The sequence below is a fragment of the Siniperca chuatsi genome, linkage group LG23, assembly GCF_020085105.1.
Source record: "Siniperca chuatsi isolate FFG_IHB_CAS linkage group LG23, ASM2008510v1, whole genome shotgun sequence".
NCBI lineage: Eukaryota > Metazoa > Chordata > Actinopteri > Centrarchiformes > Sinipercidae > Siniperca > Siniperca chuatsi.
The window spans coordinates 98,407-120,979 of record NC_058064.1 but is presented as its reverse complement, the minus strand read 5'-3'; the positions used below and the strand labels follow the sequence as shown (position 1 = coordinate 120,979).

General features: G+C 39.0%; 1 protein-coding gene across 1 annotated transcript; it reads left to right on the top strand.

The window, feature by feature from the left end:
* The first annotated feature begins 1,709 nt into the window (after nt 1–1,709).
* On the top strand, nt 1,710–21,273 carry drd4-rs (dopamine receptor D4 related sequence). Its single transcript, XM_044186705.1, has 6 exons — nt 1,710–2,077; nt 11,768–11,900; nt 12,369–12,649; nt 12,926–13,038; nt 14,925–15,604; nt 20,139–21,273. Exons 3-6 carry the CDS (start codon nt 12,410–12,412, stop codon nt 20,345–20,347), a joined length of 1,242 nt encoding a protein of 413 aa, XP_044042640.1. The 5' UTR covers nt 1,710–2,077; nt 11,768–11,900; nt 12,369–12,409; the 3' UTR covers nt 20,348–21,273.
* Nucleotides 21,274–22,573: the final 1,300 nt, after the last annotated feature.

Here is a 22,573-nt window from a genome sequence, read left to right as displayed (position 1 = left end):
GACGGATTAGTCACCTGATCATCTGATTGATCAATAATCTGTTGGACCCACACGCAGGCACAGAGCTGGTATAGTTCAATAATTTAATAAAACAACAATATACAAAAGGCTTATAGGGATGGTCAGGCAGACAAGGGTCAAAACCAGTAAAGGTAGTCCAAATCAGGCAACCAAGTCAAAAGGAGCAGGCAGGAAATCCAGAGTCCAACAACCAAGAAAGAAAGTCCAAAAACACTACTGGGGAAGCTGGACCACTTGGCACAATGGACACATGACAAACTGGCACTGAACAAAAGAAATACATGGACTTAAATACACTCAAGTGAGGGGAGAAAACGAGACACAGGTGAAACCAATCAGGGCAAGGCAAACAAACAAACAAAGAAAGGAAGTAAAACTACAAGACACACGAGGGAAGGAGAATATTTCAGAATAAAACAGGGAACATTGATAGAAAACATGAAACTAAGGAAAACCAAAACTAAGAAGCAGAACAGGACGTGACAGCAGCTCAGAGTCATTTGTCTGCAGTTTTAGCTGTTGTGAGATCAGATTTCCAACATGGCTGCTATCAAAATATCTGTTATAAACTGTAGTGAGCTGGTTTAATATTACTGCATTAGATTCAACAAGTGTTACATTAACTTTGGACAATTCACTGAGCTTCAACATGATATGATATAATTGACGATATGATATAACTCTACATATGAACACAGTGAAGATAAGATATACGCTTATTCCCTATTTATGCAGTAGCGTGCTGGACCTCGGGGCCTGACAGACCCACACATGAACTTTTGTGGATTTACTGAGCTGAATGGTGATCAGAGGACAGCATCGCAGAATCTGGGCAAGCAACGGTGGTAACTGAGACTTGTCTATACATGTAGTAGTGTGTGTGGCCAAGTGTAACAATAAACATATTGTTTGTGGAAAAGTGTGCCTCTGGGTCTGTGTGCCAGATGAACCCACTGGTAGCGACAGACAACGCTGCAGTCACACTCAGTAAACTGCTCCTCTACAACATGTTTGTTTTTTTAAGTATGTTTATGTCTCGTTTCTCTGCAGCATTGACTTGCTTACTAATTATCTAAATAAGTCTAATTATCTATGAGGGTTAGGGGGACCGGGTTATAATATGTTTTATATATAAAAATATAGTTTTATATAATATTAATTTACAGCCACACAGCAAGTGCATGAAGGAAATGTCACATGACCAATTCTCACTGCAGAGTCTCTTCAACAAAATGAATTGGAAGCAAATTTCAGTCTGAATTTCATCCCCTTTAAACTGTTTGTTGTCTGAGAGCTGCAGAGCTTCAAATATCAACATATATATGAATATATATAAATTACTATTATTATTATCATACATATTGATACGCAGGTATAAAACTGCACATACTGTGTAGTATATATGTAAATATAAAGGAAATGTTCTGTTACATTCATCAGCAGCTCAGCTTCTGTTAGAGAGGTTAACTGTAACAGGAAGCAGGTAGAAACACCACAGAAGAAGAGCAGAACAAAGAAAAACAACCTGATGAGAGAGAGGAGGGTTTCTACATTACTACTGACTGTCAGCCAATCACAGAGCTACAATGAAGAGAGAGAGCGAGAGAGAGAGAGAGAGAGAGAGAGAGAGAGAGAGAGAGAGAGAGAGAGAGAGAGAGAGAGAGAGAGAGAGAGAGAGAGAGAGAGGTGACGATGGTGTTGGATGTTGAATCTTTTTATAGACGAGAAGAAAAAAGTTTCAGTTCAGAGCAGAAGAGACAACGAGGATACAGAAGGAGAAGCAGGAGGAACAAAGAAACAAGAGAAGGAGAAACAGGAAGAGGATAACCAAAGGAGAAATAGAGAAGGAGGAGAAACTGATAAAAAAAGGAGGAGAATTAGGAGGAGCTGTGAAGATGGAGGATGTTGTATAGATTGTAAATCTGTGATTTTGGACAAATAAAACTGAGTCGACTGAAAAAGGAGGAAGTGAAGGAAAAGAAGAGAGAACGTTTGACTGGAGACGTTATTTTGACTCTTTTTTTGAAGGAGATTCTCTGAAGACGTTTTCTAAACTGTAAGTCTGAATCTTTAATCTTCTTGTCTTCTACTATTTTTTATTCTTTGTAGTTTATTGCAGGAGAGCACAACTTAAATTTACTTATTTTCTGTTTTTGCTTTCCAAGAAATAAAAGAAAAAACACGTAGAAAGAAAATGAATTTGTCGACCTGTTGAAACGACGTTCAGTTCATTATAGCTGCTACGTCTCCAGACTGAACACACTTTCTATATTTCAGATTCTAAATTTCTAATTCTGAAGTTTCCTGCTGAGTCAACTTGTTGAGTTGGTTTAAACCAGTTCCTAATCATTTGTTCAATCCTGTACAGATATGAGTCTATTTCGAAAGTTAGTTCAGAAGGTGTTTTACCTCAAACACTGAGCTCAGATGATTTTATTGTATCACCAACGTTTTGACTTCACACAGTCTTTTCAAAAGTTTAAATCAAGTTTAGATCCTCCTGTCTTCTTATGTCACCGCCACCATCACAAACATGTTTGACTGAAACATACAAACTGAAGCTGAAGTTTCTGTTCTGATGGTTTCATGAAATTTAATGAAATGAATGAAATGTTTCTGCTTCACTCTGAACCTGGACGATTTCGCTGTAGTCTGGATTTTAGAGACATACTGAGGTCATCAACCATTCTGTTATATTTCCTTTTAAATTTATCTCTGCATGTCTCTAATACTACTCAATATTAAATATTGCTTCAAAAAACTCTTCACACAGCCAGCAACATGATGGAGAATCACGACATGTCTTCTTTTTTGGCTAAAAGCAGTCACATATATAGAAAATACCAGTGACCCGTGACCAACACGGGTGGATGATGAAATTTACATTATGTGGACCTTCACTGATATGTAGACATGAAAAGTAGTTACATGAAACTGTGACCCAAAGCATCGTTTTAGACTTTCAATGTACAGTGGTATGCAAAAGTGTTTGACCCTTCCTGATTTCTTATTTTTTTGCATGTTTGTCACTTAACTGTTTCAGATCAAACAAATTTAAATATTAGTCAAAGATAACACAAGTAAATACAAAATGCAGTTTTTCAATGAAGGTTGTTATTATTAAGGGAAAACAAAATCCAAATCTACATGACCCCGTGTGAAAAAGTGATTGCCCCCTAAACCTAATAACTGGTTGGGCCACCCTTAGCAGCAACAACTGCAACCAAGCGTTTACAATAACTTGCAATGAGACTTTCACAGTGCTATGGAGGAATTCTGGCCCACTCATCTTTGCAGAATTGTTGTAATTCAGCCACATTGGAGGGTTTTCGAGCATGAACTGCCTTTTTAAGGTCATGCCACAGCATCTCAATAGGATTCAGGTCAGGACTTTGACTAGGCCGCTCCAAAGTCTTCATTTTGTTCCTCTTCAGCCATTCAGAGGTGAACTTGCTGGTGTGTTTTGGACCATTGTCCTGCTGCAGAACCCAAGTTCGCTTCAGCTTGAGGTCACGAACAGATGGCCGGACGTTCTCCTTCAGGAGTTTTTGGTAGACGGCAGAATTCATGTCTCCATTTATCACAGCAAGTCTTCCAGGTCCTGAAGCTGCAAAACAGCCCCAGACCATCACACTACCACCACCATATTTTACTGTTGGTATGATGTTCTTTTTCTGAAATGCGGTGTTACTTTTATGCCAGATGTAATGGGACTCACACCTTCCAAAAAGTTCAACTTTTTTCTCGTCAGTCCAGAGTATTTTCCCAAAAGTCTTGGGGATCATCAAGATGTTTTCTGGCAAAAATGAGACGAGCCTTAATGTTCTTTTTGCTCAGCAGTGGTTTTCGTCTTGAACTCTGCCATGCAGGCCATTTTTGCCCAATCTCTTTCTTATGGTGGAGTCATGAACACTGACCTTAACTGAGGCAAGTGAGGCCTGCAGTTCTTTGGATGTTGTTATGGGGTCTTTTATGACCTCTTGGATGAGTCGTCCATGTTTTTGCCATTTGTGGATAATGGCTCTCACTGTGGCTTTCACAAAGCTTTAGAAATGACTTTATAACCTTTTCCAGACTGATAGATCTGAATTACTTTCTTTCTCATTTGTTCCTGAATTTCTTTGGATCTCGGTCATGATGTCTAGCTTTTGAAGATCTTTTGGTCTACTTCACTTTGTCAGGCAGGTGCTATTTAAGTGATTTCTTGATTGAGAACAGGTGTGGCAGTAATCAGGCCTGGGTGTGGCTAAAGAAATTGAACTCAGGTGAGATAAACCACAGTCAAGTTATGTTTTACCAGGTGGGGGGGGCATGTAGGTTTGGATTTTGTTTTCCCTTAATAATAACAACCTTCATTTAAAAATTGCATTATCTGTTTACTTGTGTTACCTTTGACTAATATTTAAATTTGTTTGCTGATCTGAAACATTTAAGTGTGACAAACATGCAAAAAAAAAAAAAAAAAAAGAAATCAGGAAGGGGGCAAAAACTTTTTCACACCACTGTATTTTCTTGAGCCTGCCAAAGTCCGCTGGGACTCTCCATCAGTCTTATATGTAATTTTGGGAGTCACTGGCAAAGACGTATTCTGTCGAGGAGTTGTTGATTTACTTCTAACTTACACATGACAGTCACATTTGTTCTGCACATCCTCATATGTAAAAAGCCGATTACAAACCTGGTGCATACAGAGAAACTGCTGTTTTGCAGGAGAAATCTACCTTAAGGTTTTTCTAATCCTCTACCCCGATTACAGAGACCAGGTATCTGGTTTACACAAAATTTAAGACATCAGCTAACTGGAGAAGGATGACTGTAATCTGGTTAGAAATATGATTGTTTTTCTAATTTAATGAGAAGTAAATCAATATCTAACTTATTTATTTAAAAAAGCTTCTATGGACCACCTGTAATGCAGTATATATATATATATATATATATATATATATATACTAAACAGTGACTGTGGGACAACGGCTGCTACATTCAGGGGTCTTGACTCCAAAACAACGTATAAATCTTTTGCTGATGCTGATCTGCTTATGGCTCCTAGAAAGAAAAAGTATTCCCCTAAAAAACCTGATTGATTTTCTGGATCAAAAGGCATGGGCTGTTTTATACAGGTGTGAGGCCTTTTGCATGGTGTGATGTGCTGCCAACTTACGCCATGCCTAATTATTTTCCAAAATCCCAGGATGATGACAGTGATAATTCCTGGGTGGATGACATTGGTAAAGAGTTGGGGAAAGAAATTTGACATTGTTTTCTCCTGAAGAAAGATCAGGAGACGATACATACAGAGAGACACAGTTTAATTGTGACTGTTTGGACACTCTGGACTACTTTGATCATGATACCCCATCTAATCCAACAGCCTATTATTTACACACAATTCCTCAACAAAGAGCTAAAAAAACAGGTGTATATTATATTATATATATTATATTTATACGGATGAAGTGTACAGAAAATCTTACTCATGCACACATGACATACATCCCTTGCATTATATCAAAGGGCATCTGGGAGAAATTAAGCAAGAGGTTTTTAATTAAAATTATGCAGATGCACAAGCATATGTACTGGACTGTCTTGGGATCGTATCACCTTCTACGTACGACATTCAAGACATTGCTGCAGATGCTTTGCAGAAATGGTTGATGAACCCTTTTCTCATTGCAACACTAAAACAGATAACTACAGTGGATAATAGGGTGAATACTGTAATTAAGGATTCTCTGAACATTTGGAGGGGAAAATACTCAACCGGATAATGGGGAACGTATCCAGTCAACTATGTCAAAAAGAAATATGTCATGTATGAGATGAGAACTTTGCTTTGTGATGCTGTTAATAATGCAGTATGCGACACTGAGATCACTAGTTGTCCTAGATTTGAAAAGCAGACTGAATGTGTTAGACAAGTGACAGAGGATTGGCATGCTGTGGTACAAATGATTGCAGATATGCAGATTTGAAATCTACTCTAGTCAATGTTGTTAATTGTTTTCCTTTGAACGATAATGAATTTCACATGGGTCATGTGTTTTGTTTTTGTACTTTTAGTATTGATCTGTGTGTGTTGATGTTAAACAGAAAGCAGCATGTGGATATTGATAAAGTAATGCAATGAAGTGTGTACCTCTAAACATCCTTGTCTGGTAAGACAAGGATGTTCATTTTTATGACAACAGCCATGGATGAGGTTATGAAAAAGATATGCAACGTGCCAGATATGGGGATAAACAAAAGATGCATTCCTTTAAGAGGCAGAAACCTCAAGCAGAACCAGACTCAGGGTGGAGTGCACAATGCAAATTCCATTTTCAGAATTTTAAAATGTAATGGTAGTGGTAATATTAATGTTAATAAAGTAATATTAATAGGAATGATAGTGATAATAATAGTAATAAGACTAATACCAACAACTGTAGCAGCAGTTGTCGAGGAGGAACACGGGGGCAGCAGGCGACCCACAACCACAGATCCAGACTCTGCAGGAACACAGGGGCAGCAGGTGGCCCACAACCACAGATCCAGACTCTGCAGGAACACGGGGCAGCAGGTGGCCCACAACCACAGATCCAGACTCTGCAGGAACACAGGGGCAGCAGGTGGCCCACAACCACAGATCCAGACTCTGCAGCTCCGGAGGAAGAAATACCTGCTGAAAGCGACAGAAGGAGAGAGGAGAGAGATGTGAAAGCACAGAACTACGGGAGAGAGAAGATGTCGAGTTAGTAACATGCAGTAACGGGATAAAAATGCATACAGATGGAGAGGGAGAGGAGGAGAGAGGAAAGAGGTGCATCATGGGAAGTCTCCCGGCAGTCTAGGCCTATAGCAGCATAACTAAGGGATGGTTCAGGACTCACCAAGCCAGCCCTAACTATAAGCTTTATCAAAGAGGAAAGTCTTAAGCCTACTCTTAAATGTGGAGATGGTGTCTGCCTCCCGAACCCAAACTGGGACCTGGTTCCACAGGAGAGGAGCTTGATAACTGAAGGCTCTGGCTCCCGGTCTACTTTTGGAGACTGTAGGAACCACAAGTAACCCTGCATCCTGGGAGCACAGTGTCCTAGTCGGGTAATAAGGTATTATGAGATCTTGGAGAATCTTTTCTCCAATATGATCTCTTTTCCTAGTTCTTGTCAGTATACGTGCCGCAGCATTCTGGATAGAATGAAGGCTAGCGCTGGCTATCTCCCCAGCTAGCTTTAATTTGATTTAACTCTCTTTAAGCTGTCTAGTTGTTTGTTTCTCTTTGAGTGCAGTAATTGTGACAGCAGATGACCAAACCAGACTGCAGATACTGCACAAAAATATACATGTATATTTTTAAGGAAGGTTGTGTATATATTTTCTTTAAAGCTAGACCTAAGCCCTATCCCTAACCCAAAGTACAGCTGAGGCTGATGGGAAAGTTTTGCAGATATTTGGTCATAAACCTGATGATGGCGCTAAATGAAAAGTCAGAGGATCGCCAAAGTTATTATAACATATCCTGAGGGGAATATGAATGATGACTCATATTTCATCAGAATCCATCCAATAGTTGTTGAGACATTGTACTAAAAAACAAAAATGTGATCCTCATGGTGGCAACAGATGAATCGTCAGTAGGATTCATCATCAGGGGAACATGAATGTCTGTAGAAAATTTGTGGCAACGTTGTTGGTCGACATTGAGATATTTCACAGGATAAGTGAAAAGTGAGAGAATCATCAAAGTATATATTGTGTATATTTGTATAAAACCAGGTTTTAATACATTAGCATATTTTTGGTGTGCTTATACAACCCGTTCTCATCCCCAGGTCGTCAAATACCGACGTTTTGTCTCACCCCTTGGCTTCTCATACAGACACACAAGGTCCCCTTTAGCATCTGTATCAGACACACCGGGCTTTCAATTAACTCCAATTTAAAACCATCTACGGCAATATTAGACGCTCAGAGGAACTGCTCCGGCCATGTTAAGGTTTTCTTTCAATGATTTCCTCAACATTTCTCAAAACTAAAACACGAAAGTGTCCTTGAAATTCAACAATATGATAGCTTAATGTTACGGCTGTCAGTTTTAATTATTTGTCCTTCGATTCTGAGAAATAAAGTTTTTTGTCATTTTTGGATAGCAGAAGGCTAGGCTACATTACCCATGATCCTCAGCCACCGTTGCTATGGAGACGAAGCCAGGCTGCTTTGTGTTACCTGTTACAAAAGCATAATTTATTTCAAACTGATAAAGATTTTGTGTGTGTTCATGGAGTTGCCCCCTTCACTCACACACACACACACACACACACACACACACACACACACACAGTGTGCTTTATTGGATGAAGTGGCTCAATATTGATTTTGTTTCATCATTCTATCATTCTGCTGTGTTTTTTTGATTTTTTGATTTTGGAAGTGCTGCCACAACATTGTTAAATAAGCTAGTTAAGCCAATGTTAGTTAGCTCAGGGAAACAATCAAACGGTGCGGCACAAAAACTGGAAGTTCGACAAACTGTTTACTTCCGCATTCGAAAATAAGGTGAATATGACCAATATGTTGGTCCTCATCTCTGGGCGTCATGGTAACGCTGAAGCTGTTGGAGAGCAGTATCACAGGATGAGAGCAGCTCTGTGATCTAATTCACTCTGAGAAGAGCCACTTCACCAAACAATACCACTGACATTTAATACAACCTGCTCCACTTCCTTATATGACCGTCAAAATAAAAGAGCAGCAGGCTCAGCATGAATCATAAACAGAAACACATCAGTCTGTGTTTGTTATGAACATGCAGACAATCATCCAAACATGTTTACAATATTATAAATCATAATGTATGAAACTAATATTTGTGTGACCTGAAGGTCGTCTACAATCGTTCTGATTCAGTCATTTATCATAGAAACTCTGCAGCTGCTGAAACAATATGGCAGCTGTGATAGACGATCCATCATCCTACACAACAAATTACAAACACTGAATGATGATTCATCACTGATGCATGTCAGTTACAAAAAGCTCCAACAGTGACAAGTTTCTTCTGTGGAAACCAGATTAATCCAAACATCACATCAGACACAAGACATCAGCCCTATTGACGCTACCATCTGTTCAAGCCACACCAACTTCTACCTCCGTTACACCGCCAGGATCATAAAAACCAGCAGAGACCAACTCTTTCAGAAACTTAGCAAACAAAAATATATTTTACAGTCAAAGAAAACACCATTGTTTTTATTAGTTGATTAATTAATATTAATTCCCTGCTATATAGCTAATAAGGTCACAACGTATAGACAGCAGGAGATTTGTGACATTTGAACGGCTGCCTGTGGACACTTCACTAAAATAGCATATCTTTTAGCCTTTTACACAAAAACGAAAACATTATTGGATATGCACAGATAATGTTCTTTAGTATCAAAAGTAATCCAGCTGATTGTTTTCATGGTTACAGTGTGAACAGGAAGCGCTAGAAGCCAAAGCAGCAGGACCTTTGATAATAAAGATGTGTGAATTCTGACTTGTTTTATTTCCACTATTGTTTATCACCTGGACCTTTAACAGTTACACAACTTTTATTTAGACTCAGTTTAGATTTACTTTAAATAATGTATTCTAATATATTTTATTATTGGATTGATTCAGGCATATGGTTAAAATATATTATTTTGTTGGCAGCTAAACATATAGATACATATACACTACAGTATAAATGATAGTAGAAAAATATGTAATGCAGAAAATGAAGCAGATTAGACAACTGCTAACAACTTCTGGTATAATCCTTATGCAGATAATAATACAGATGTTTTCTGACATAAACAGATAAAGATAGTAGCTTTGCATCACACTCCTAGAATCTGATCCCTGAGATAGACGAGGAACGGATCTCACAAAAACTTCAGAGAAACTTGTTTATGAGGACTGATGTGACTTTACACCAGCAGTGAGGACAGGACTGTTGTGCTGCTCTACATCTACTCTGAGGTCGGTGTCTGTGAGGACAAGTACAAGAAAGATAGTTTAAAAAAACATTGAGGACGTCTAATCTGAGTTGAGGACAATACAACATTGGACCTGGATAACACTTGAGAAAGTGAGGACTGTGGCCGCTCTGCATCTGAGATCAGTGAGGTTAGCAGGGATTATCAGTGTTTGTCAGGACCAATACAAGTTTGGACCTGCATAGTGGGGCCATTTTTAGAAAAGTGGGTCATTTTTAATAAGTGAGGTAAATTTTGTGAGGATGGTGGTGTGATCTGTGTATCACTGTTAGTTTGTAGTTTGGTCATTTTTAGACAAAACTCAAATCAGTGAAAGTTTATATCCAGTCATGCTGTTATCCCATGTTGCTCTGTGCATAATGAGGCAGCTAAAAAAAGTGCAGTGATTTAAGTGACAACATGTGAGTCAACTCGGCAGCTTCTCCACTGATGATTCGAATCATTAAGGTTTGGGGAGCAGCTGTATGTAGGAGGATAAAGTTTATATTTGATGCTCAGCAGCTGTAGTGAAGTATATTTACAAATTAGTGTGAGTATGGTGCACATCAATGGCGAGCCGAAGTCATGATGTCACTTCCTGTCTAGCTTCTGTAACGCAACACAATGTGTTCCTGGAGTTTACTTTCCATATTCTCAGACAAATCAGGTCCACTACACACCTGGATATAAGAAATGGAAACTTCTGTGATTTTAACAAAGTTAAACAATGGAAACAGAAAGCAGAAAAACAGAAAAAACTGTGGCTCCCATGAAAATGTACCAGCGCAGCAGCGTGGGTACTTACATCATCGTAACTTGGTTTCATCCATATCCATAAAACTCACCAACGCTCTCTTCTAAAGTCATCTGTACAACTGTTTTAGTTGTAATCTCTGCTGTCTAAAAACTTTTTAGCGTTTAGTCCTCTCTGTGCTGTTGTTATTACAGACATGTCTGAGCTAACCATGACCTCCTCGACTCTCTTCTGTCGAGCCATGACGTTTAACTTGCAAAGGTATAGGGCTTATGGGAAATGATGTTCGTTAAAGGCTGTCTAAAAAACAAGAAATCTTACAATGATATTAGATCATAAAAAAAATACTGTCCTTATCTAAACATATGAGGTGAGACACGACATACTATTTGTGTTATTACAAATATCAATGTGATGTTGAATTAGGTTTTCTTACTGCAGGAAAAGAACCCAGAAGTCCAGGTTCACCTTGGCTTGCTATATGTTAAGATAATTGTGAGTTTTTATGATATCATCAACAAAGTTAATACAATTCACCCTGAGTGGAACATTGAATGTCTGAACCAAACGTCATGACAATCCATCATCATCAGTTGTTGAGATATTTCAGTCTGGACCAAAGTGGTGGACCGACTATGGCTAAAAATGACTGCTCCAGTAGGAGAATCCATGTCCTCTCTGTCTGTTGTTCCAAACATTCAGAGCCAACTGATTTTCTACTAAATCTACATTTGCTTATATTAGAGTGTGCAAGTTAGAGTTTCCAGTTCAACTTACAGGTTTTTAGACTGTAGGAGGAAATGAGCAGGATCCAAACATCTCACAAATATATAGTTTCATTACTCAACATTACTCAAACAGGAGGAAATAGTGCATTTGTTGGGGACCATTTTCAGCTGCAGATTAATCCACATTTGGTGCTCTAGTGAGTATTTGGGGCAGCAAGATGCTGTATGTGGGATTGAGTCCAAATAAACTAAAGTTCCCTGTTTATTATTTGCAGTCACCAGAAGAAAACGACCAGCAGACCTCATCATGATGAGTGAAGAGAAAAATACAAACTCAGCCTGCTGTCAAACTACTGAGACTGAAACACACCGAGTACTGAGCCAACACCTGGGAAAGGTAACGGCAAGGTGAGACCTGCACACTTCATAAATACTCTCCGAAACACACTCTATGAAACACATTAAAAGCCACACATCACTGGGTTTCAGTGGTGCACAGACAATGTGTGACACTCACGAGGGGAGCTAACGGACACAATGGGAATTACAAAACTCTGCCAGATCACAGAGTGAATCGACTACAGTATGTTATTGTCTGCAAAAATGTCCTGAGCAGTAGTCTGGTGGAGAATGCAAACTGTAAGAGTCTGGTTGACGGTAGTGTGAGAGCCGCTGAACCTCGGGTCAATAGGTTCAACAAGGTTTCATCTCTGTTGACCAAAAATGAGAAAAGAAAATTCCTACTTCTTCTCCTCCGCACAGAGGACAATCATTGGAAGGTTAACTGGAGTAGAATCCAGCAGAGAGCAGGCTGGAGCAAAGGTTGAAAGAAATGTAATCAAAGAAGACCCTGACAGTTAACTGTTTTGTGTCCAGATGTTGAATGCAGCACAGCAGCTGTGTTCAGGGCATCCATCATGGACAATGTGACACCTGGCAGCCTTCCAGGTGAGACGCACCTGAGGGACTACAACTACCTGGCCTTGGTCCTTGGTGTCCCCCTAATCCTGGTCATCATCCTGGGGAATATCCTGGTGTGTCTGAGTGTGCTCACTGAGCACTCCCTGAAAACTGCCACCAACTACTTCATCATCAGCCTGGCAGTGGCCGACCTGCTGCTGGCTGTGCTGGTGCTGCCGCTCTACGTCTACTCAGAGGTCAGTGTTTATTAGGACCAGTATGACTTTATACTGCATAGTGAGGACAGTTCAGGTCAGGTCAGTATAGACGGAGGTGTTTGTGAGGACCAAGACCAGTTTACACCTGCATAGTAAGGACAGTTAAGAAAGCCAGGATATTTTGGCTACTCTAAATCTACTCTGAGGTCAGTGAGGATGGCGGTGTTTGTGAGGACTGATACGAGTTTGCATATGTAAAGTGAGGATAATGCATCATTTAGTTCATCCGGCATATTTGTTTGTGCTGTGTGCTAGTTTCTGGGAGGTATCTGGACGTTGAGCACCTACATCTGTGATGCTCTGATGACCATGGATGTGATGCTGTGCACCGCCTCCATCCTCAACCTGTGTGCCATCAGCGTGGACAGGTGAGTCCACCTGCGTGAGTAATGGGTCCCACTCATGATAGTGTGATGAACTCTATCATACAGGAGATAATAGACTTAATTGGCAACCCACTGCCAGCAGAGCTAATTAAGATTTTTAAATTACACAACTTCAGTTTGACCTGAATGAATAACAAGACTCTCTGAATATTTCTTCTGCTAAGAATCACGATTATGTGATGATCCTCTTTCTTACAGTAAAGATTATTATTAAAGAGAATTTAATGAATCTTTATGACCAAGCTTTTAAAATAAATTACTCTCATTAAATTTCTTCACGAGACAGAGAAAAGATAAAGTTTGTAATAAATCTCTGAATCATATTTATAGAGCTGCAGTCATGTTTTTAGCACCTTGTTAGTGAGATAACAGATGATTATATTTAGATTTCTATAGATGACAGCTGCTAATGGAGCCGACTGACAGCGTTCAAAGTGTTGAGAAAATGTAATGAAACACCTTGTGGAAATAAATTCCTAACATAGACCATAGAGGCTAAATATTTTTTTCCTGATGGGTGCCTGAAACATGATTCTAAATATAAAGCGTACAAACTGCAAAGACCATATAACACCATATCAAATCTAGAAGTGCTGAGTCAGAGTCAGCTGGACTTCTTGAAGACATTTCTCATCTCATCTAAAAGTCTTCTTCCGTTCTGACTGACAGGTGGGGAGTCCCAGCAATTCAACCTTTGTCAGGTCGTTTACCTGAGAAACATCTTCAAGAATCTAAAACAAGTCCAGCTGCTTTTGACAATGTCCATTCTGACTTCTGGGGATAATTTACATCAAGACTGCTAGAATTAGGCTGAGTATATTAACTTATAAAGAGGCATTTCTCTGCTTGACTGTACTCTATCTGCTGTGTTGGTTAACAAATCATTTAGTCTATGTGTGGTGTTGTTGTGGTGTTAGTAGACTTTAATCTGACTGTAGACTGTTCTTGTGGTGTCAGTTGACTATAATCTAGTTAGTCTCCTGCTCCGGCTGTTTCTGTTTTATTGAATTAAACCATTGGTATTACTAAATTGTGCTGTGTCAGGTAACTATCAGTTAGTCTATTCTTATATTCTTGGTATTTACATTATAATCTGTTTTGGTCTGGGCTTTGTGCAAGCTAATGTTGTGGTGAACAAATTTGAAACCAGTGTAGGGTTAAGAGACGTTTTTCTTTTTCTTCTAACAGTTTAGGATGTTTAGAAATCACACTTCTTCCCTGATCTGTTAACTGTTGTTTGTTTGTTGACCTGTCAGTGGAGATTTATTTCTATTGACAGGCCATGACCACAGGGGTCATTGTATTGCTAATTAACAGGAGGTGTGGTTAGCACTTCTGTAGCCAAGTAATCACCAAAGTCACTCCTTGTTTGAAGCGGCAGCCTCATCATACGAAGACTCGGGCGAACAAAGACAAAGGAGTCTTTCGCAGGAGTCTTTGTGGGAGGACACGTGAGATGATGGGTTAACATTGTCAGGGCTAAGTATCTTTTCGCTTTGTCTATTTTCCTGCTTTTTTCTTTACATGACATTTATGTAGCTGACGCTTTTATCTAAAGCGACTTAGAATAAGTGCATTCAACTATGTACAAGGTCTTTTTTTTTTACTATATAAATTTGGGTGTAAACATAAAATCAACCATTGTTTATTGAATACATGGTCTGTTTCTCACCTCAGAATTAGTCTGATATTGTTGGAGAATTTGAGAGAAGAAAAGCAGCCATGTTCTCCCAGTTTGAAAGCAAAGACCACTGACAGATCAGAGAGTGAAGCCTTCATCCAATCAGGTGGAGGAAGGGTTCACCTTTTCTGAGTTGTATTTCAGGTATATTGCAGTGGTGGTCTCACCTGCCTGTGTTGTATTTCAGGTACATCGCAGTGGTGGTCCCTCTGAAGTACAACAGGAACCAGTTCAGTGTCCGTCAGCTGGCTCTCATCACTGCTACCTGGGTGCTATCTCTGGGCGTGGCGAGTCCGGTCATCTTTGGTCTAAACCAGGTGCCGGGTCGTGATCCGAGTGTGTGCAAACTGGAGGACGACCGGTTCGTGGTGTACTCGTCCGTCTGCTCCTTTTTTGTGCCTTGTCCCGTCATGCTCTTCTTGTATTATTGGATGTTTCGAGGCCTGCGGCGATGGAGTGGTCGGAGTCGATCTCAGGCAGGTCGAGCCGGTCGTCGAGCTCTCTCTTTACGCCTCGGATCGGCTTTATGGCGAGCTAAAGCCACGACAACTGGGAGTCGAGAGAAAGTTGTGTACGCCACGCCGGCCAGCCTCAGCCCCACCTCCCCATTTACCATCTCCATGACAACACCCTCTGCGATGGAGGAGCAGCAGGATGGGGCGATGGTCGTGTCAGAGAGCGACCCGATGACAACGCAGATGGACAGTGTGTCGGACGGTGAACCCACAGAGAGGAGGGAGGGAGGCAGCAGGAGAGAGAACGACCTGATGAAGACAAACGCAGCAAAGAGAGGAAGAAGAAACAGTAAGAGCAGCAGAGTCAGCAGGAGGGAACGGAAAGCCATGAAGGTCCTGCCTGTTGTCGTTGGTTAGTATCATTCATTCACTCAACCTTTATTTACACAGGCTGGCCAATGAGAGCACTGTGAACACAGGAAAATAACAGCAAAGGCAAAAATCATACAGTTAGACAAACATAAAATTGACAAGACTGCAAATAAGGGAAAAGGATAAAAAGAGCAATATACCAGCATTAAATTACATCTGGAACCATGAATATTGGATAAAAGCAAGAAGATCTACACCTCACTCAGATCTAAACACTGCAGGTACAGGAATAGTCAATGGTGGACTCTGCCAAAGAAATCAGGTGATCCAGCTTTAATTCCTGCTGAAATTTATTCCACCTGAGTGGAAGAGGCCAGTATTTCTGGAAATGAAATAATCAGTGACTCAACCCCGCGACCACCAGAACACCCCAGGTGTTCATACTTTTGATCTGAAAATTTTGCTGATGATTTTTTTGCATTTCATTTATTTGTGTCATGCTCAGTGTAAAGGTACCATTAGTGTTTCTAAAGCCCTTTTCAGAAATCTTCTGCTGTTTATAACGGCTGAAAGAAAAGCAGAGAATGATAGGATGTAAAAAAAAAATGTAATTCAATTATATTTATATAGCACCAATTCATAACAGAAGTGATCTCCTTGCACTTTTCCTATACAGCAGCTCTAGGCCGTACTCTTATAATATTATTTACGAGTCCAATACATTACTGTACATATCCATCAGTATACTTCTGTTTATAGTAATGCCATCTGTATATAATGTCCATAGTACCACTTGTAAATATTTTCATTATACTGCTCTATCCTGCATTTATGCACACACTTTATATCCTGCACTTGCTTATTGCACTTCTGGTTAGACCTAAACTGCGTTTTGTTTCCTTGTACTTGTACATGTGTAATGACAATGAAGTTGAATCTAATCTAATCTTACAGAGACCCAACAATTCTCACCATGAGCAAGCACTTGGCAACAGTGGCAAGGAAAGTCATCCTTTTAAGAGGCAGAAACCTTGGGCAGAACCTAGGCCTATAGCAGCATAACTAAGGGATGGTTCAGGACTCACCTTAACTATAAGCTTTATCAAAGAGGAAAGTCTTTAGCCTACTCTTAAATGTGGAGATGGTGTCTGCCTCCCAAACCCAAACTGGGACCTGATTCCACAAGAAAGGAGGTTGATAGCTGTTGCTCTGGCTCCCATTCTACTTTTGGAGACTGTAGGAACCTACTTTTATTTAATTACATGTTCCAGTCTCTGTAATAGGATGTGATGGTCAATGGTGTTGAATGCAGCACTAAGATCTAACAAGACAGAGTACAGAGACAAGTCCGTTGTCTGATGCAATTAGAAGGTAATTTGTAATTTACACCAGTGCTTCTTTGTGCTATGATGCACTCTATACCCTGACTGAAAATCCTCAAATAAACTATTGTTATTTAGAAAGTCACACAACTGATTGGCGACTGCTTTCTCAAGGATCTTAAGAGAGAAAGGGAAGGTTAGATATAGGTCTATAGTTGGCTAAAACCCCTGGATCAAGAGTGGGTTTTCTAAGAAGCGGTTAAATTACAGCTACTAGGATTGTGGTACATAGCCTGTTAATAATGACAGATTGATCATATCCAGTAAAGAAGTGCTAATTAAGGGTAAAACATCTTTAAGCAGCCTAGGGGGAATGGGGTCTAAGAGACAGGTTGATGTCTTAGATGAAGAAATCTTTGAAGTTAGTTGAGAAAACCACCAAATATTCACATTTGGATAGCAGGAACTAAGCCTACTGAATTTTTGCTTTAAAAATTGTTGCTGATTAATTTTGTGTCAATCGACAAATTCATTAATCAACTAATTGTTTCAGCTCTATTTCTGTGTTTGTATGAGGGTTAAACTGTAAATAAACTGTATAAATGATCATTTAGATTCAAATTAATGCAGAAACATCAATGTTACGCATCATTTAGCATAAAGTCATTATACACAGTCAGTTTCTGTCAGCACCCACAGATTCTATCATCTGCCAGTGTTAATGAATATGATTTAATATGACTGTAGAATATGATAAATGTGTCTCTCCAGGAGGTAACTCAGCTCGACTGCCTGCAGCTCCACACAGAGAACAAAGTGCTCTCTTTATTACTGTTAAATGAGAGATTTTCTTCTCTCTCAGCTGGATGTTTGTTCTCTACACAAATTGTTTTTCATGTTTTACTGTAACACAGAGTGAAGCTGTGATCTCCCTCAGTATAAATAGAGACTGCTTCTATCTATCGCCGTGGAAACCACTTTACTGTCTCAGTGCAGCTTCACACCACAGCCACATTTAAAGACCAACACTCAGATCTCACACTCAAGGAAAAACTGCCTGTATGATGGGTTACAATGGATTCAGTTTGAACTAATTTTCCTGTTGATGGTAGTTAATATCTGATAAGTGACGTGACGGTGAACATCGTCTGATGATGAACGTTCATCCATCAAACACTGAGCGTGTTGTTCTGTCGTGAGCTGCTGTTTAAAGTTTAAGAAAGGTGTAAACTGGTTGCTGAGTCACTGATCATCTGATAAGCTTAACTCCAGTTTTGAATGGCATCAACTAAACTGGCACTTTCAAGGGTTTGAAAAGCAGCTGTGTGCTGCATACAATGATAAAAAATTACTCCATGCAAAAATACAAAAAAATACATACACAGCAGTTCAACTGCGCAATCAGGACTCAATATGTAAATAAAATGCTCTAACATGCAAACATAATTACATTTAACATGCAATGATATACATTCAGTAGCCACAAGATACTATCTGTCTCTTTGTATCTGTAAACCTGAGCTCGCATTTAGACTCACATCTACTGTAGCTTCACCACACACCTGTATAAACTATTTTCTGACAGCTGGGTGTTTTATATATGAGTGACTGTTTGTTTCATCACCAACTGACCAAACATTTGTGGTCCTCTAATATCTATCTAATATATGGGAACATAATGTTGAACTGTTTTTAATGTTTGTTCATTAATCCGATGAAGATCGATCACACCAAAATCTACATAAACAATATTATTAATAGGGCTGCAATAGCAGTTGTTTTCATAACAATTCATTTGATGATTATTTTTTCGATTAATCGAATAACTGTCTGTAAAATGTCAGAAAATCAAAAATGCCTGTTGTAGTTTCTCAGAGTCCAGTATTCAGTTTATTGTCATATATAACAAACAAAAGCATAAAATATTGACATTTAAGAAGCTGAAACCAGAGAAAGTTTGGTATTTTTGCTTAAAATTTTTTTTTGGCTGAATAATTTTCTGTCGATCAATGAATTGATTAATCAAGTAATCCTTGTAGCTCTATTTTTTACTCCAACACAGATTTATAATATCCATTGTTATGCAAATTTCCACACAGGGGTCGTAGGTCAGAGGTCAATGTGGATGTTGGAAGTGCAAAGTTTCAGACTTCGACAGCAGGGAGCAGGTTCACATCCTGAGTCTTGTCTGTGTTAATGTTACTGAAAGATGGTGGTTTCAGTTAAATATTAATAAATACGTCATGTCTCAAGTCACTGCAGACTTTTTCTGTATTAAACCAGACCAGGATCTTTCTCTAACATTAACAGAGCTGTGAGAGTCTAAACATAACCAGAACACAGTTGAATAATGCTGTAGTCACTACCAGCTGATATTGTTTTGTGAGATCAGATGTTTTGGTGGAAAACAAATTGAACACGTTGTCAGTGAATATTTTGCAGATACATCCAGTATCAACATTTTGTGACTTGTCAGATATGTTAATTAACAAGATTTCCTCATTATGTTAATAAAAAAACAAACTGGGCAGCATTGTTTCCTTCTAAACATATTTGCTGTTGCAAATTAGTTGTATATAAACATGAGTTCTAGGAGACAGCGTTGTTGTATCTGTATACCTGAGCTCACCTTTAGATTGACACTCTTCTGTAGCTCCACCACAATTTTTTTGGAAACAGGTGTATGGTGGAGCTACACTCAAAACTCTCAAAACGTCAGAGTGAGCTGGAAATCAGTTTGGAGTCTTTGAAGAGCAATTTTTGCTTTTATTTCCAAGCTTCTTCTTATTGAAATAAGATGCCTTTTTGACCTCACTACTACCTAATATTTCTAGTCCTCTGATTGGATAATCTATTTAGTATCTGATTGGATAGCTGATCTAGTATCTGTGTATATTCACGGAACTGTTTTAAATGTTTGTTAATAAACCCTATGAAGATCAATTCGACCAAAATCGACATAAACAATATTATTACTCCAACACAGACTTATAATATATATCTTTATGCAGATGATACAATCTTATATTTTTATGGCTCTTCTACAACTCAAGCCATGTCTTGATTACAGTCTGCCTTTAACTTTATCAGATATCTTTGCAGCACCTCAAACTTGTACTGAATGATAAGAAGTTGTCTTAAATAACTGAGATAAATCCTCACAAATTTGTAGAAGAAGAATAAAGATGTTGTTAAAGAAGAATAAATATCACCGTCTGTCCCTCTAACTGTGTTTGTCTTCTGTGTCTCTAGGTGTGTTTCTGGCCTGTTGGACACCTTTCTTCGTCGTCCACGTTACCAAGGTGTTGTGTCAGTCATGTGACATCGGCCCCACCCTTATCTCTGTGGTAACTTGGCTTGGCTACGTCAACAGCGCCATCAACCCGATCATCTACACTGCCTTCAACGCTGAGTTCAGAAACGTCTTTCACAAGCTGCTTTGCTGTCGGACATTAAACTAAAACTGTCCTCAAACTGTCCTCAGGTTGTCTTCAGACCATCCAGGATATTATTATCTTGTCTCCAGAGCTGAATGTACTTTAAAAAAACCCAAAATATTAAAAGATTCATCCTGTAAACTGTCCGTCACCAACAGGAAGAAGAAGGTTTCTGACCAAAGCCTTTTAGATCTCAGCTGGACTGAAACACTCTCTTATTTTGAAGTTTTTTTTCATGTGTCAGTCTTTTATTTTGAAGGTTTTAATCATGTGTCAGTTATTGTTAAAGCAGAGCAGTAGTCAGATTACTCTCCACATTACAGCCCAGAGGCATAAAATATGTGAATGTGTGCAGAATTATAAATGTTCTTTGGTATCTAAGTATTTTAATGTTGATATTGTTTTAAAGGTGCAGGTTTTACAGAACAGTGTCGCCTTATTTTTATTGCTTTTACAGAAAAGTGTTAATTAACATATTTGTGACTGAAGCAGAAAGCATGAAGATGATTAACCAATATATTGAAAAACAAAAAACTGAATGTTTGCATCAGAGTTTGTGTTGAAGACAAACAGAAATATTATGGTGAAGTTTATTTAAGAGGAAAATCTTGTTTGTAGTATTTTTATCTGTGAAGTGAAGGTGAACGTGATGAAATGTAGCTGAAACAACAACAACAACAACAATCTTTGTCATTAACAGAAAAATAAAGATATTTAAGAAATTATTATTAGTTTATTTTGATGAAACCAGATGAGAATTTTATTTAGTAACTAAATACATTTAATCTGTACTTCTGTATTAACATCGGATCCAGCTACTTTTGTAAATCCATTATAGGACATATGGCTTGAGGTCTGGTAACTGTGAAGATTCATATTTTATATTCAGTATGCAACCCTGTATCCTAAAAAGTGCATTCAAATATAAATAAATTATTGTAGCAAACATATTTTGTAGGAATAGGTCATTCTGAAGAGGAAAACCTCATTTCATTTTTAATAACATAAAAAATCTTATTACCTCTTTGTTGACTTTTGCAGACACCTGAGTAGCCTCCAGGTGTTTACCATTGATGTCAGTAATTATGCCTTTGCTAGGAAATGTTTTTAATGAACATATCTGCACAATATTCACTGTCAACATATAATGTATTCTCTCCATTATTCTCTCTCAACTCAACACGGCAGTGGTGGATGGCCTCTGAGTCTGGTTCTGCCCGAGCTTTCTGCCTGTTAAAGGAAGATTTTCCTTGTCACTGTCGCCAAAGGGAATCTGTGGGATTTGTTGTGTCTCTGTAAATAATATTATAAAGAGTACGGTCTAGACCTGCTCTATAGGAAAAGGGCAATGAGATAACTTCTGTTATGATATGGCGCTATATAAATAAGATTGAATTTAATTGAATGTATTCCTGGGGCCAGAGTGAGCAACATTGAATCCAGTTAAAAACTGCTGGCTAAGGATAAGCGTAAATACAGTAAGATTGTTATTCACGTCGGCAGTAACAACTCCTGATTACACTAATCAGAGGTCACTAAAATTAATGTTTAGTTGGTGTGTACATATGCAAAGACAATGTCGGACTCCATAGTTTTCTCTGGGCCCCTGCCAAACCTGACCAGTGATGTTTAGCCGCATGTCTTCATTCTGCTGCTTTCTGTCGAGGTGGTGTCCAGCAAATGATGAGGGCTTTGTAGATAATTGGAAGATTTTCTGGGGAAGACCTGGTCTGACTAGAAGAGACAATTTTGGGACTCCACAAATGAATTCATTAATTTGTGTGATTTTTATTATTTTATTATTATTTTTATTTTATTAGGTGACTGCATTCTCTTTTGTTCCACAATCCTGAAAGCTATTGAATGCAGCATCCCAGCCACTAGTGGCCAGTCTGACCTGTGACCCGTGATGTGACCAGGTCAATAAAAGGGGTCAGCGTTCATTTGTTCTGTCTCTTTCCTCCTGGCTTTGCCTCGTCGACAGACCGTGTTTCACCCATCTGCAAAAGTCTGCATCGGACTGCAATTCTTCATCGCCTGGCCTGTACACAACCAACGCACCGTCAGTTAACGGAGCAACACGTCCAAAGCAACCTCTATTTCCCTCCCACGGACGGATAACGTAACAATTGGGCATAACATAGAGTAACAGTGTATATTGTTAAGCAAAGGACTGTTTAACTTGTGTACATGTAACGTTACTGATGTGTTTTCATTGAGGTTTTATTGTTGTGATCTTCTCCATGGGTA

Excerpts from the sequence above, each read along its gene's own strand:
- drd4-rs (XM_044186705.1), top strand. The coding sequence starts at position 12,410 with ATGGACAATGTGACACCTGGCAGCCTTCCAGGTGAGACGCACCTGAGG. Across the intron at positions 12,650-12,925 it reads CGCTCTACGTCTACTCAGAG|TTTCTGGGAGGTATCTGGAC; the intron begins GTCAGTGTTTAT and ends GCTGTGTGCTAG. Across the intron at positions 15,605-20,138 it reads GGTCCTGCCTGTTGTCGTTG|GTGTGTTTCTGGCCTGTTGG; the intron begins GTTAGTATCATT and ends CTGTGTCTCTAG.